This window comes from Magnolia sinica, chromosome 19 (genome assembly GCF_029962835.1).
Source record: "Magnolia sinica isolate HGM2019 chromosome 19, MsV1, whole genome shotgun sequence".
NCBI lineage: Eukaryota > Viridiplantae > Streptophyta > Magnoliopsida > Magnoliales > Magnoliaceae > Magnolia > Magnolia sinica.
In genome coordinates this window covers 20,911,207-20,926,833 of record NC_080591.1, presented here as the reverse complement: position 1 = coordinate 20,926,833, position 15,627 = coordinate 20,911,207, and the positions used below count along the sequence as shown (strand labels likewise).

Genomic DNA, 15,627 nt, shown 5'->3' with positions numbered 1-15,627 from the left:
CGGTCTGGATTAGTCCAGGCCAGACCCAGACTCGGATTGGGTCAGGCATGTTGGACTCAGTACTGAGTTGGTTCAAGTTTGGATCAGGCCTATTTCAAAATCGGATTGAGTCAGGTCAGCCCTAACTCGATGTAACTCGACTCGATGCCCAGCTCTAAATAGGACCTTGTAGTTCCAAACTCAACGAGTTAACTTAGAGTATTGAGAACCGAGTTAAAGTCTTCTAAGACGGTTCTTTTGTATTAGTTAAGTATTGGGATAACTTCTCAAGAGTCCAAGTAAAACTCAATGGAAGTTTACTGAGTCAACTCATTTTGGCCGAGTTAACTCTTAGGAAGAAAAGTGTCATTCGTTGAAGATTTTTATTTGTCACAGGCACATGACCTTTAGCAGCTTTCAATTGACCTTCAAGCATGTGGTCAATAAAATATTTAACTGTAAACATCTCCCTCCGATATCCGACAAATGTAAATACCCTCCCTCCAGCCTAGATCATTGCACACAGCTCTCTCGTGCTTGTGATAAATAAAAATCTACAACAAATGAGAAAAATGCCCTCCTCGGCCAATCAGGAGTTTGTTTTCCCACATGGGCCTGCTGCTTATGTATAAATGCTATCCAACCCATTTAGAAGGATCCCTCCGTGATAAATATTGGATGGCAAAAGAATCAGGATTATCAAATTATGGCGTGGGCCACACTCATCCAAAAACCTCCAAATCTACCTGGCAGGCGACACCCATCTAAAAGCTCCAAATATACATGGTGGGCTACATGATGGTTGACTAACATGAATTTTTTTTTAGTTTCTCATTTTCATGGCAGGGGAGACCACATTGAATGAGTTCGATGACAACCTCTCCAAAACGAGCGAAAGCAGAGAAAAAGCGGCTGAGGCATTTCCATCAGCATCAATGGCGCCGAGCGGGAAGAAGCCGAGGACGATGAGCAGAAACCCTGATCTGATCCGTGGGATCAGCAAATACTCGCGTTCCAAGATGTATCACAAGCGGGGTCTGTGGGCCATCAAGGCCAAGAACGGTGGATCTTTTCCCCACCACGATCCCAAGTCCAAGCCCGCCGCTCCCAAGGTAAAACCCCCCAAGTTCTACCCCGCCGATGATGTGAAGAAACCAATTCCAAATCACCGCAAGCCCAAGCCCACCAAGCTCAGGGCAAGCATCACGCCTGGAACAGTTCTGATAATTCTGGCCGGTAGATTCATGGGAAAGCGGGTCGTTTTCCTGAATCAGCTTTCGTCGGGTCTGCTTCTTGTTACTAGCCCGTTTAAGGTCAATGGCGTTCCCCTGCAGCGTGTTAATCAGGCTTACGTGATTGCGACCTCTACCAAGGTTGATATTTCTGGTGTAGATGTTTAAAAGTATGATGACAAATACTTTGCCAAGGAGACCAAGAGAAAGAAGAACAAGGGACAGGGTGAACTTTTTGAGGCTGAGAAAGAGGAAACGAGGTCCCTTCCACAAGAGAAGAAGGATGATCAGAAGGCTGTGGATGCCCACGCTACAAGAAAGTAGGCCTTTAGCCTCAATTTTTTAGCCCCGGTTTTAAAAATGGAGGCTAAATGTGTTTTTTAGCCTCGGTTGCTAAGGAACTGAGGCTAAAAGTTTATTTTTCACCTAGCAACGTACTCGCCTCAGTTGCTTAGTAACCGAGGCGAAAAGTCTACTTTTTAGCCTCAGTTGTGACGCAGGACAGCCCTAATTATGATGCATGCTCATGGAGATAATTAAACAGCGGAAATAAAAGGAATAAATGATCTAAAATTCTAACAGTAATCATCATAACTGAGAAAATCATAAAGGAAACATGCAATGGAGCGGGCCATCACTATACAACCATGGAGTATGGAATTCAATTACTACTTAGGTTGGATCCGGCGAGGGATGAGACCTCTCGATCTTGCATGGTCACACCCAATCGATCAACGAAGATCACTAGTCCGAAGAACCAAGAAGTTTTTCGGATTAGGGATTTGAGAATTTGGGGATTTAGGGTTTAGATCGGTTCTCAAGATTTTGATCGAAGAAGAATTAGACAAAACTGAAAAATAGAAAGAAAAAAGTTATTACCTTGAGGAAGTTGGAGGGGCACAAGAAGAAATTAGAAGAAGAAGATCAAGGGGAGAGAAGAAGCACTATTAGAGAGAAGAGAGGAAGGAGGCAACCAAAGGGTTTGTTTTTCATTAATCAATAGTTGAAATTCGTGTTTAGGGCTTTAGCCCACTTAAATAAGCAAATAAAGACATAAAATTACTAAAATACCCCTAGAATAAGCAAATAAAGACATAAAATTACTAAAAGACCCCTAACTAAGTCAAAAACACGCAAATAACATAAGTATGGGAAAGTTTGGGCGCTCGGTCTTCTTTCTCCAATCTTCCTTCACATGTGTCTTCCCTAAGTGGGGTCTTCTATATGTCCAATCACATGTGAAAGGTCTTCAGCTCCTCAATAGTTGCCTATCCACAAGGACGGCACTTGTGGTTGACGTTTTTTTCGTTGGTACACCTTGAATGCACTTGTGTCCACATCAATTCCCCTCGGGTGAGAAAAACTCGACTCCGACGAGTTGAAACTTTTATAGCGCTCGAGTAGATCTGGATCAATACCCTGCAATGCGTCGCCCGACAGTCACGTAAATTCAGACGATGGTTTATTCTTCCACTTGACAAGATACCTTTGGAAACCCCCATCTCTCGTGGATACTATCTCGTCATCCAAGATTTCCTCAATTGCTTCTTTATGGGTAATGGGTGGAGGAGGGGGTGGAAGGGGTTGGGTAGCAAACTCAGAAAAAGGCCATGAAAGGGACGATGTATCAACAATGGGAGTATGGGCACGGACTAGATCTTCCACATTAAAAGTTGGATTAATGCTCATTTCAGATGGAAGGTCAACCCGACACGCGTTGGACCCAACCTTTTGTAATATCTTGAATAGTCCAGCACTACGCGCTTGTAATTTCTTTGCAGATCCTTGAGAGAATCGCTCTGGCCTTATTCGCACCATTACATAGTCTCCTTTTTGAAATTCTTGCACTCTACGATGAGAATCAGCTGAAACTTTATAATCATCATAACTCTTATTTAACCGCTGTTTAATATGTGTATGCAAATCATGAATATGGCGTGCGAATGCATCGGCTGACTCAGAAGACCTTTGGGTAACAGACATAGGTAAGAGATCTATGGGCATTCTAGGTTTATAACCACTTACAATTTCAAAAGGACTCAACCCTGTAGATCTATTAACTGACCCATTATAAGCAAGTTCAGCAGTTGGTAAAATTAGGTCCCAAATCTTAACATGTTCACCCACTAGACAACGTAGAAGATTTCCAAGGCTACGGTTTACCACTTCAGTTTGACCATCTGTTTGTGGGTGGTAAGCAGTAGAAAATTGCAAACGAGTTCCCATAATGTGCCACAGTGTCTTCCAAAAATAGCTAGTAAATCGAACATCACGATCAGACATTATGGTTTTAGGTAACCCATGGAGACGCACCACACCATCAAAAAAGATACGAGCAACATGAGACGCATCTGACGTCTTCGAACATGGGAGGAAATGCGCCATTTTAGAAAAACGGTCCACAACGACAAAAATGGAATCGTGCTTTTTTATAGTCTTGGGAAGCCCGAGCACGAAGTCCATACTAATATCCTGCTACGGAGCATGTGGCACTGGCAATGGCGTTGACAACCCGGTATTTTGCTTTCTTTACTTTGCCAGCTGACATGTTCGAAACTGCCCTAAAACTTTGGCTACGTCTCGCTTGAGGCCTGGCCAATAGAAATGATCTTCCACGAGGGCAATGGTCTTATCACGACCAAAATGGCCAGCTATCCCTCCTGAATGAAGCTCCCAGATGAGGAATTCACGAAGGGACATACGGGGAATACAAAGTCTGTCTCCCTTGAAAAGAAAGCCATCTTTAAGAACATATTCACCCATAATATGCTGGTCACTAGAGAGTGACACGTAAGTACCACCAAAGTAAGGACATATGGGGTATTTATCTTTCAGTTGCTCAAATCCGACTACCTCTACACTCAAGGAGTTGAGCAATGCCACTCTCCTACTAAGGGCATCCGCTGGTTTGTTTTCAACCCCGGCCTTGTGTTTCAAAACAAACGAATATTCCTGAAGAAACGCTACCCACTTGGCATGCCTTGGGTTGAGTTTCTTCTGAGAATGCAAATATCTCAAAGCCTCATGGTCAGCAAACAAAACGAATTCTTGCGGTAGGAGGTAGTGTCGCCAATGTCTCAGGGATTGCACTACCGCATAAAATTCTTTGTCGTAAGTGGAGTATTTTTGTTTTGCCTCATTCAGTTTTTTACTGAAATAGGCCACTGGGTGTCCTTCTTGACTCAACACTCCACCTATACCGATACCAGACGCATCGCACGCTACTACAAAGACTTTAGAAAAGTCAGGTAGACGCATGACAAGAGCTTCCACCATCTTGCCCTTAATTTCTTTAAAAGCCTTGACGGCGGCTTTAGACCACACGAACTCTCTCTTTTTCATGCACTCGGTAATGGGAGCCATGATCGTGCTAAAACCCCTAATACCGACGATAAAAAGTTGCTAAGCCGTGAAAACTTCGCACCTCATGAATGTTCCTTGGTTCTGGCCACTCAACTATGGCCCTGACTTTTTCAGGGTCTGCCCGCATCCCTTCAGATGACACTATAAATCATAAGAACACAACTTGGCTAGACATGAATGCACATTTCTTAAGATTAGAGTACAACTTTTCCTTCCTAAGGACACTACAGACCTTCTTTAAATGTTCAAGGTGTGATTCCTTAGTGGTACTATAAATAAGAATATCGTCAAAGTACACCACTAGGAATTTTTCCATGAACGGCCTCAAAGCTTGTGTCATCACCCGCATGAAAGTACTGGGTGCATTAGTCAAGCCGAAGGGCATGACCAGCCACTCATACAGCCCATCTTTCGTTTTAAACGCCGTCTTCCACTCATCTCCTAGGCGTATACGGATTTGGTGATATCCACTCTTGAGGTCTATCTTAGAGAATATAGTGGACCTGGCCAACATGTCAAGCATATCATCAAGTCTAGGTATAGGGAACCTATACTTGACAGTAATTTTGTTTATGGTACGGCTGTCCACACACATGTGCCACGTGCCGTCTTTCTTTGGTGTCAACAATGCAGGCATGGCACACGGACTCATACTCTCTTGGATGAAACCCTTTTGCAGAAACTCATCAACTTGCTTCTTCAACTCTGCATGCGCTGCAGGATTCATCCTGTAGTGAGGAAGGTTCGGTAGAGTAGACCCTGGGACAAGATCAATGGCATGCTGTATGTCCCTCATAGGTGACAACTCATTCGGTAAGTCTTCAGGAAATACATCACTGTATTCCTTCAGGACCGAGGTCACCTCACAGGGCAACTCTGATGGAACCTCAGGTGTAATTTCTCTAGCCACAAGGGCATACACCATAGAATCCTCCTTAGCCTCTTTTTCAAACTCTCTTGCGCTGATTATATGTAAAGACTTAGGTTTGGATTTCTCCATTTCTCTAGGCTCACTTGCCTTCTCATCCTTCTTCTTCCCTAGTGTATTCTCAGGTGGCATGGGATTAAGTTTGATCTTTTTACCATTATACATAAAAGTACACGCATTCGAACGGCCAAAGATCGTGACATCATTATCGAATAGCCACGGTCTACCTAAGATAACATGTCCCACATCCATTGGTAAAACATCACACCACAGGGACTCTTTGTATGACCCAAACTCGATAGGGACTAGACATTGCTGGGTGACAGGTAGGGATGTCTTGTCAACCCAAGAAACTTTATACGGGTCTGGATGAGGTGTGGATTTCAGTTTTAAGTGATCTAAGGTGCTAGTGGAAATCACATTCTGACAACTTCCACTGTCCACTATCACCTTACAATTCTTTTCACCACACTTAGCAATAGTGTAGAAGATAGTGCTTCGACGCCAGTCAGCACTACTTCTAGACTGAGCTAACACACGCCTGACTACTGCAAGCGTTGCTTCTCCATCCACTTCTTCTTCATCAGTAAGTCCTCCTTCAGGGTGATACTCTTCAACTTCATAATCACCCTGGTCATCTCCACCCTCGTGGGACTCGCCTATAACTAAGGCTCTCCCACGGCTCTTCGTAGGACACTGATTAGACATGTGGCCAAGGTTGCCACACTCATAGCACCTCACTTAGCTCATGTTACTAGGACCGGCACCAAGAACCCCTTTGCCCTTGTCCTCCCTAGGCCTAGGCGGAATGGTCGCCTGTGCCCTAGGTTGATTACCAATATTAGGTCTAGTTCCTTGGGGACTAGATCTAGCATTGGAGTCTCGGGACTCAAAACGACGAACGACAGGAGCCTTCAGATATTGCTCTAACTCCTGCACGACTTGATATGCTTCATCTAAGTCCGTTAAGGGCCGAGTAATAAGCTCGCGCTGAAGATTCACACAAAGGCCCGTCTTAAAACGCGAGAGCGTTACTAGAGGGTCTTCTCGGATATCACATCGCATCACATACTCTTCAAATTTAGCGATGTAGTCAGCGGCAGGCATTGACCCTTGGCGTAAGGATTGCCATTGGTCAAGGAGCTTCTGACGGTATGAGAGAGGAAGGTACTTCTCCTTTAACTTCTCTTTCATCTCATACCAATGTGTGATAGGGGCTCTACCAACTCTCTCTATCCTACGCTCGGTGTTAGTCCAGAAGAGCTTGGCTTGACCCACAAGCTTCATCTTAGCAAACCGCATTTGACGGTTTTCTGACATGCCATACCACTCAAAGTAGTGGTCCATATTAGCAACCCAGTCAAGGAACGCCTTGGGATCCAAGCGTCGATCAAAACTCGGGGCCTCAACTCTCACACTCTTCATCGCACGCTCATCTGGATCATAACGGTCTTGATGACCACATGTGGCTCGTGCCTCTCGCACCACACCACGACCGTTACCACGATCTCTATCCTCACTACCACCACGTGTGGCAGCACGTTCTTCAATGATTTCTTCCACTTGGGAGTGCGCATCTTCCCCTACAGTGGAGTTTTCCTTTTGGGACGCCTCTAGTTGCTCCACCTTAGTCATGGTAGTGGTAATTTGGTTCTCAAGGCGGGTAAACTCACGCCTTTGACCCGCTTCTAGGGCGGTTATCTTTTGTATCAATTGAGCAAGTTGCTCAGATAACTGCCCGTTATTCATGGTAGGTTGAAGTCTGAAACCTCTACCTCTTCTCGTGGGCATACAATGAAGACTTGAACCAAATTCTACTTAACTAGACTACTAGGTGTTATGACTTTCAAAATGAATGCGATGAATGCAAAACTACTATGAACTGACACAATTAAGTTGAAATAGGAAACAACTCAAATCTGGAAATTTTCTAGATTAGGAACTTTCTAAAATTGGAAAGTTTCTAAAATTGAAAACTTTCTGAACCTGGAACTTTCCTAAGTTAAACCTAAAAATCGAAACCCTAATTTGATAACTCGATCTAGACAAAAACCATGCAAGCCTAGTCTCTGATACCAAATTTGACGCAGGACAGCCCTAATTATGATGCATGCTTATGGAGATAATTAAACAGCGGAAATAAAAGGAATAAATGATCTAAAATTCTAACAGTAATCATCATAACTGAGAAAATCATAAAGGAAACATGCAATGGAGCGGGCCATCACTATACAACCATGGAGTATGGAATTCAATTACTACTTAGGTTGGATCCGGCGAGGGATGAGACCTCTCAATCTTGCATGGTCACACCCAATCGATCAATGAAGATCACTAGTCCGAAGAACCAAGAAGTTTCTCAGATTAGGGATTTGAGAATTTGGGGATTTAGGGTTTAGATCGGTTCTTAAGATTTTGATCGAAGAAGAATTAGCCAAAACTGAAAAATAGAAAGAAGAAAGTTATTACCTTGAGGAAGTTGGAGGGGCACAAGAAGAAATTAGAAGAAGAAGATCAAGGGGAGAGAAGAAGCACCATTAGAGAGAAGAGAGGAAGGAGGCAACCAAAGGGTTTGTTTTTCATTAATCAATAGTTGAAATTCGTGTTTAGGGCTTTAGCCCACTTAAATAAGCAAATAAAGACATAAAATTACTAAAATACCCCTAGAATAAGCAAATAAAGACATAAAATTACTAAAAGACCCCTAACTAAGTCAAAAACACGCAAATAACATAAGTATGAGAAAGTTTGGGCGCTCGGTCTTCTTTCTCCAATCTTCCTTCACATGTGTCTTCCCTAAGTGGGGTCTTCTATATGTCCAATCACATGTGAAAGGTCTTCAGCTCCTCAATAGTCGCCTATCCACAAGGACGGCACTTGTGGTTGACGCTTTCTTCGTTGGTACACCTTGAATGCACTTGTGTCCACATCAAGTTGCATAGGAGCCGAGGTGAAAGGTCTACTTTTTAGCCTCAGTTACATAGGAATTGAAGCGAAAGGTTTACTTTCTAGCCTTAGTTGCATAGGAACCGAGGCCAAAAGTCTACTTTTTAGCCTCAGTTGCATAAGAACCAAGGCTAAAAGTCTATATTTTAATCTCAGTTGCATAGGAACCGAGGCGAAATGTCTACTTTTTAGCCTCGGTTGCATGGGAACCGAAGCGAAAGGTCTACTTTTTAGCCTCAGTTGCATTTGATGGCGTCTTGGAGCTTTTGGTTCGTGCTAGCAGAAGTCTGCCTGAAGCTATCATGATGATGATACCTGAGGTGTGGCAAAATGTTAAAAACATGGATCGTGATAGAAAGGCCTTGTACGAATATTTTTCAGCTCTTATGGAGCCATGAGATGGACCTGCACTTATATCATGTAAAGTTTGTGCTGGAATTGCTTCATGCTTTAATGATTTTGCATGTTACATGAGTATTTTGAACTTATATTTATTGTATAAATGCAGTTACTGATGGCCACTATCTTGAAGCGACATTAGACCGGAATGGATTGCACCCCGGTCGCTTTTACATCACACATAGTGGACGCGTGATCTTGGATAGTGAGGTTGGTGTTGTAGACATCTACCAGGAGATGTGGCTAGGAAAGGAAGACATCTGATCGGTCCAGAAGGGGACCTTACTGAAACATTTCATGTGGAAGGCTATGTGGCAGTTCATGTGCATTTGTATTTTATTTTGAAAACTTTAAATAGACCATTAATTGTTTTGTTGATATTGTGCTAATTGTTGTCTTGATAAATGTTAAATGGGTGAAATACGCACAGGTTCATCGTTTGTTAATTATGATATTGTTGGCTTTGGTTGATAGAGAAATGAGGTCAAAATTCGAATTTAGCCTTGGTTGATGCCAAAAGAGGTTAAATCCATCTTTAGTTTCGGTTTTGCCTCAGTTATATAAACTGAGACTACAACTCTCGTGGCTAAAAGTTTTACCCTCGGTTGTTGAGAGCTGATGCGAAAAATAGTTTTAGCTTCGGTTGGAGGCAACTGAGGCTAAATTTGGATTTGGTCTTAGTTGGAAATAATGAAGGCTAAAATTTTAATTTAGCCTGAAGCTAAAAAGGTTCTTTTAGCTTCACTTAAAGAATCAAGGCTATAAAAGTCATTTTAGCCTCGGTTGCTAAAACTGAGGCTAAAGCCTTTAGCCACAAGAGTTTCAACCTCGATTTGGATAACTGAGGCAAAACTGAGGCTAAAGGATTTAGCTTCAGTTTTTAACCTTTATATCCACAGTTTTGAACTGAGGCTAAAACCTCTTTTTCTTGTAGTGAGATCAGCTGATCAAGTGCATTGAGGCAATCCCAAATTTGAAGGCTTACTTGGTTGCCAGGTTCTCTCTTAGGTCAGGCATGGAACCACATGAGCTTGTTTTCTAAACGAGACCCTACAGAAATGTTAGGATTATTTCCTTGTCAGGAATTTTGTTTGATTTCAGTGAAATGTTGCAATAGTACTGTTTTTGTTTTGATTGGTGGCAAACCCCTTGATTATGTTTTATGCTACTCTTGTTTGCAATAGATTTCATCTAATATTCAAAAAAAAAAAGAAAAAGAGTTCGATGACAAAAATCCACTATGGTAGGCCTAGTCATCTTCCACTAGCTAGTTAAATGCCAAATAGGGTAAAACAGTCATTCTCTGAAGATGACAACACTAATTGACCATGCGTCAAAATTTGCAATGAATCTAAAATTGTAAAGGAGGCAATTGCGATCATTCAAATCATAGGGGGAGTGTTTACAAATGTTAAAAACTACAACATAGGTTTTTGACATTAATTATCCCATAAATTAAATCATTGGCGGTGTTGGATTAAAAGAATTTAAAAAATGAGATTTGAAAAATCTTAAAAAAAAAAAAAAGACTTAATTAAGTTTAGTTTTATCCTACATTGAAAAGTTGTTAAGAAAAAGTCTTTATATTAAAATCTCACACTAATCTTTTATATTGGAAAGTAAGGGTAAGCTATGTAAGCAACCTCGTGCACGCATGCCGTGGTCCTAAGTGAGGTGTAGTGCGATGTGTTTTTGATCGGATACTTTTGGTTTTCTAGGCATATGTTTTGTACTCATGCATATGTAGACAAAAAGTCATTATACACTTATCTAAAATTAATGAGCCGACATGCGCTGACATGCATTTAATATGCCGCTCATATGCACCTCGAGCCCTATTGACTACCTACATTTCCTTTGCAAAATCGTGCAAAAATATCTCCTTTCTTTTTCTTCTTTTTTTTTTTCCCTCTCTCTGAGAACTTTCTAGGCAATTTTAGTTTGAGCTTTCTTGGGTTTGTGTGATTAAGATCGTGAAGGTACCTTATTAAAGTTGATCATCTTGGAGAAGAGTTGTTGTATCCCAGGGGTATACTTGCTAAAACTTAGTACATATTAGGGATTGTCTTCCAATAAAGAGAAAATCTATCTTTAAGATAGCGGGGATAACATGCCTCAGCTATCTAGATTCTTCTATTATTATTATTATTTTATTATTTTGAATTTTCTATCATTTCTCTGTATTTTATAACCAACGAGCCATCTACAGGAAATAAGATTTTCCTTATAGTGATTCACCTGCTTGTAAAATGTTATTCATCTTGACGTAAAAGTCTCACCTGCTTATACTTATGTAGGCCCACCATGTTGTGTACTCCATCCAACAACACATTAAGTGGGCCCTTAATGATAGGGGGATGCTTAAAAAATAAGAACTCTATTCATTAGGTGGGGCCACACTATATATAGAAAACAATTAACAGCTACTTAAAAACCTGTAGTGACCCACACGATGGTTGGGTTGGTCTAGTGTTTGGGGTGTCCAACTTGCACAGCTATCAACACTTCTGGATGGGTGGGATGACATACACACAGAAGGTGGGTCCCACACGTGGCCCTTGTACTCAAAGACTGGACCGGGCAGCCCAACATAGGAACATACATTCTAAAAAAGCATTGGGTTATTATCCATCCCCAGGTGGTCCAGTTCAAATGCTGAATTAAAAAACCTGGTCCCTAGCTACATTCTTGGTATGATTGGCATTTATTCATTGATGCACTTTATGATATGGTGCAATGAAACTAAACCCATGAAACTATTTCTATGCCCATGAAACTATTTCTATGCCATATGAGGCTCTCTGATGCACTTTATGATATGGTGCAATGAAACTAAACCCATGAAACTATTTCTATGCCCATGAAACTATTTCTATGCCATATGAGGCTCTCTCTCTCTCTCTCTCTCTCTCTCTCTATTTATAGGAAGTGTTTGGCAATGTGGGAAGCTCTAAAAGAAAATTCAATTTTAATGTGAACCAAAGCTACAAGGTTCTTTTAGCCTCAGTTGAAGACATGAGGTTAAAAGGTAATTGCCGAAAACCAAGGCTAAAACCTTAATCATGGAGTTGTAGCACCGGTTTGAATAATTGTGGCAAAATCGAACTAAAAAATTTGGCCTTGATTTTAACTTTTTAGTCACAGTTTTGAACTGAGAGGAAAGGCTTATTTTCTTATAATGTTTCATTAAAAATTCACTATCTCTCCATTTGAGATAAAAAGTAGCTTTAGAAACTTCTTTTCATTTTTATTTTTTTTAAACAACTCGATATGTTTCATTGCAAAATGATCAAACGATCCGCTTTACACTACTTCGGGATGACCAAAATGAAAAAATCTAGATCGACCTATCGTAAGGAAAAAAAAAAGGACTGAACAAATCTACATGTTTCTAATCGAGCCCAGGCCCACTTTGTCCAAAAAGATAAGGCCTCTGATGGAAGAGGGGTTATCCGCTGCTCCGTTCGAGAAAAAACGTGGATTGGGTGCCACTACCCATTCTGGCCAATGCATCTACCGTGGCGTTGCCCTCCCTTAGAGTGTGAAAGAATTGTACATGGGCGTGGGAGGAAAGGTCATGAACTCTAGTTATCCAAGGAATCCATTTCCAACCAGGGGATGCAGAACCCGAAAGGAGGTTGATGACTAATTCCGAGTCCGACTCAACGATGATTTGGTTAAACCCTCTGCTAATGCTAAATCTCAGGCCATCATGGATGGCCCTGAGTTCAGCATGACTGTTAGATCTAGTCCCATAGCCCTCTGCAAAAGCGAAAAGAAAAGCGCTAGAACTGTCTCTGGCAATACCCCCACCACCCGATCTGTCTGGATTTCCGAGGGAGGATCCATCAATGTTGATCTTGATCCAACCTTCAGGCAGGCGAGACCATTTGACCACCGAGCATTTGGGCCTGGAGCTGTGCTCTTGCTGCCGCAACACTTGAAGCAGGGAGATAGGAGCCGACCGAAGCTCCATCTTGTTCTAAAAGTACCTGATCTACCAGAAGATACGTGAGGAAAGGCTGTGCGAGGAGGGGATCTTGTCATCGAAAATTGCAGCATTCCTTGCTCTCCACATCTCCCAGAGGAGCACGCACGGAGCTGATTTTATAGCCAGCGAGGATGATCTGTCAGTTGCCGCCACAGCCCACCACTGTGAAAGCTGCTACCCGACCGAAGAGGCCTCCTGGATTACAATACCACAGTGGGTGTTGATGTTGTTCCATGCCGATCACGCCATGTCACCATGAATGAAGAGATGTGTGATGGTTCACATCCTCTACTCGGATTGACTGAAGACGAATCACCCTTGTAGCACACACACCTGGGAGCCATTTGGATTCCTTTTACTTGGATTTCCATCTTGACAGGGATCGCTCTCATCAGAATCTTCCAAACCAGGATTGATATTTTCGGGAGGAGAAGAGGATGTCAAATTCGCCTGGCCCAAAACATGCATGGTTGACTTCTTCTACACAATTCCCATGCCGAACGAATTGTGAACTGACTGGAAGGTGTGAACGGCCAGAAAGGAAGATCAGGACCCTAAGAGATGTAGTAGCCAGCTTGAAAAATCAGGTCTGTGACGGCTTGGGGAAGGATATTTAGCACCGCCAAAGGAGGCAACCGGCCTGTTCTACCCAGGAAGGGGTTTATCTTCATATTACGGAGGTCGGGCGGGATTTGGATACCGTCAATCCTCTGGAGAGGTCCTAGGCCTGTCCAATTTGAGGACCACAAATTGTTGTCGCCTGCTCTAAGCTGAATCTGCACTACCTCATCCAGCCTTGGGAAGAGCTGGACAATCTTTTTCCACATGGGAGAAGCGAAGGCTGGAGTATTCTGCTGCCCGTTAGCGCTACCACTTTGCACATATTTCACCTTCATGAATTGAGCCCACAAGCTGTGGCTATTACTGTCTTAAAGGTCCAGGCCATCATATACTTGAAAGCAACCATAATATCTGATAACCTATGAATATTCAGGCCACCCTCCTCTTTTGGAACCGCATTCGCTTTCCACCTACGCCAATGTAACTTGCGTTTACCCTCTAACCACCCCCATAGGAAGTTACCTATCCTCTTTTTCAGGGCTGACAAAACCTGCATTGGAAGATTTGCTACTACTAGAGAATGGATAGGAATACTGCATAACACATTCTGAATTAACACCATTCTACCTGCTTAGAAAGAAATCTGGCTTTCCAACTCGAAATCTTGGCCTTTACCCTCTCCACTAGCGGCTGAAAATTCACTGCTTTGAACTTGCTGATCACCAAAGGCACCCCGAGATAGGCGGAAGGGGAGGCTACTCTAGAGATGCTACTGGCCCGCTCTACAGTTCTAATCCTAGCTGGCGATAAGGAGCTACCGCAAATGAAAGAGCTCTTATTGAAATTAATGGAATGGCCAAACCCCACCTGGTAGTCGTCTAAAAACTCCTTCGTGACCCTCATTGAGGTGACACTGCCATTAAGGAAAAGCAGTGTATCATCTGTATAAAGCAAGTGCGAGATAACAGGGCACCCTCTTCCAAGCTTGAACGGGAGAATAGACTCTTGAGTGACTTGCATCTTCAAACCGCGGCTCAGGACCTCTGCCATTAAGATAAACAGCACAGGAGATAGCGGGTCTCCTTGCCTCAACCCTCTATGGGACTTAAAGACACCATTCATCTGCCCATTTATCAGGACCAAAAACTAAACACTGCTCTAACACCTTTCCACTAAACCAATCGAATCTGGGCTAAAACCAAAATGAGCTAAAACTTTCTTCAGGAAGCCCCAGTCTACTTTGTCATAAGCCTTCTCTATGTCGACTTTCATCACAATGTTTCCTCCCCGAGTCTTCCTGTTGATATCTCTAAACAATTCTTGAGCTAGCGCAACGTGCTCTTGTAACGCCCTGAAAATCAGGGGTCGAGTAGAACCCCAACTCCTGAGTTCCAAAACATCACTTATGCAACATATTTAATGATGGTTGTATGTTGTCTGTATTAGTGCGTAAAACATGAATGAGATTAAGCCAAAATAGCAAAACATAATCCAGGGACAATTATAATACGCAAGCAGAAGACTGAAACGAATATGTATAACTTTATAAACCAATATAGGTCCCCAAAGTATGTATGCATTGCCAGGTTAATAATTACATGTATTATTTCAAATACAAAATGTCAAAATGTAATAGTCCACTACAAGTATAACCTTGAAGCCCCGTCGATCAGAACGATCTATATGAACCCGCCTGAATACTGCATATATGAGAAAGCATCCTCATCACCTACGAAATCCATCTCTGCCTCATCCGTCGGGTCTCCATCTGCAACTAAGATAGAGTCTGGTTAGTGTTTAAAACACCGTCCTGTAACGTGGGAGTGAGTGATCAACTCAGTGGAATAATAAAGCAAAGGTTAACATGTTCTCAATTCAGTCAAGCAGTAATGATAAAATAATACAATCAAACATCCCTAAGTACTCTGATTAATACAAGAATGGTATGTATAAATGATGCATGCCCTCGCCCGCACTCCCTCTGCAATCTTCATTTAACGGTCGCGCATGTCAGTTACTTCCTCAGTCCTCTGCCCAACGCCAAACAGCACATGCAGTGCAGTGCATGAATGTGATTACCAAGTTCTTATTAATCCTTTTCATACAGCAGGATTGGGAAGCTAAGGTACCTCTCTTATATCAATTCCCAGATGATGATTCATTCTAGGGTCGTCAATCCTAGTAAATCTCATACGATGTTACGGTTCTAGGTCGCTATAAAGGGCTCG

General features: G+C 42.4%; 1 protein-coding gene, 1 long non-coding RNA gene and 1 pseudogene across 2 annotated transcripts; 2 read left to right on the top strand and 1 right to left on the bottom strand.

Moving 5' to 3' along the window:
• Nucleotides 1-862: 862 nt before the first annotated feature.
• LOC131235079 (large ribosomal subunit protein eL6-like) lies at nucleotides 863-9,940 on the top strand (annotated as a pseudogene).
• On the top strand, nucleotides 8,691-9,225 carry LOC131235080 (uncharacterized). Its single transcript, XR_009165924.1, has 2 exons — nucleotides 8,691-8,868; nucleotides 8,957-9,225. It is a non-coding gene; the product is annotated as an uncharacterized LOC131235080 (long non-coding RNA).
• A 3,452-nt stretch (nucleotides 9,941-13,392) lies between the features above and the next one.
• On the bottom strand, nucleotides 13,393-14,449 carry LOC131234550 (uncharacterized). The gene is made up of 3 exons (XM_058231488.1): nucleotides 14,027-14,449; nucleotides 13,803-13,949; nucleotides 13,393-13,728 (listed from the first exon to the last, which is right to left on the bottom strand). The coding sequence occupies exons 1-3, from the start codon at nucleotides 14,447-14,449 to the stop codon at nucleotides 13,393-13,395; spliced, it is 906 nt and encodes a 301-aa protein (XP_058087471.1).
• Nucleotides 14,450-15,627: the final 1,178 nt, after the last annotated feature.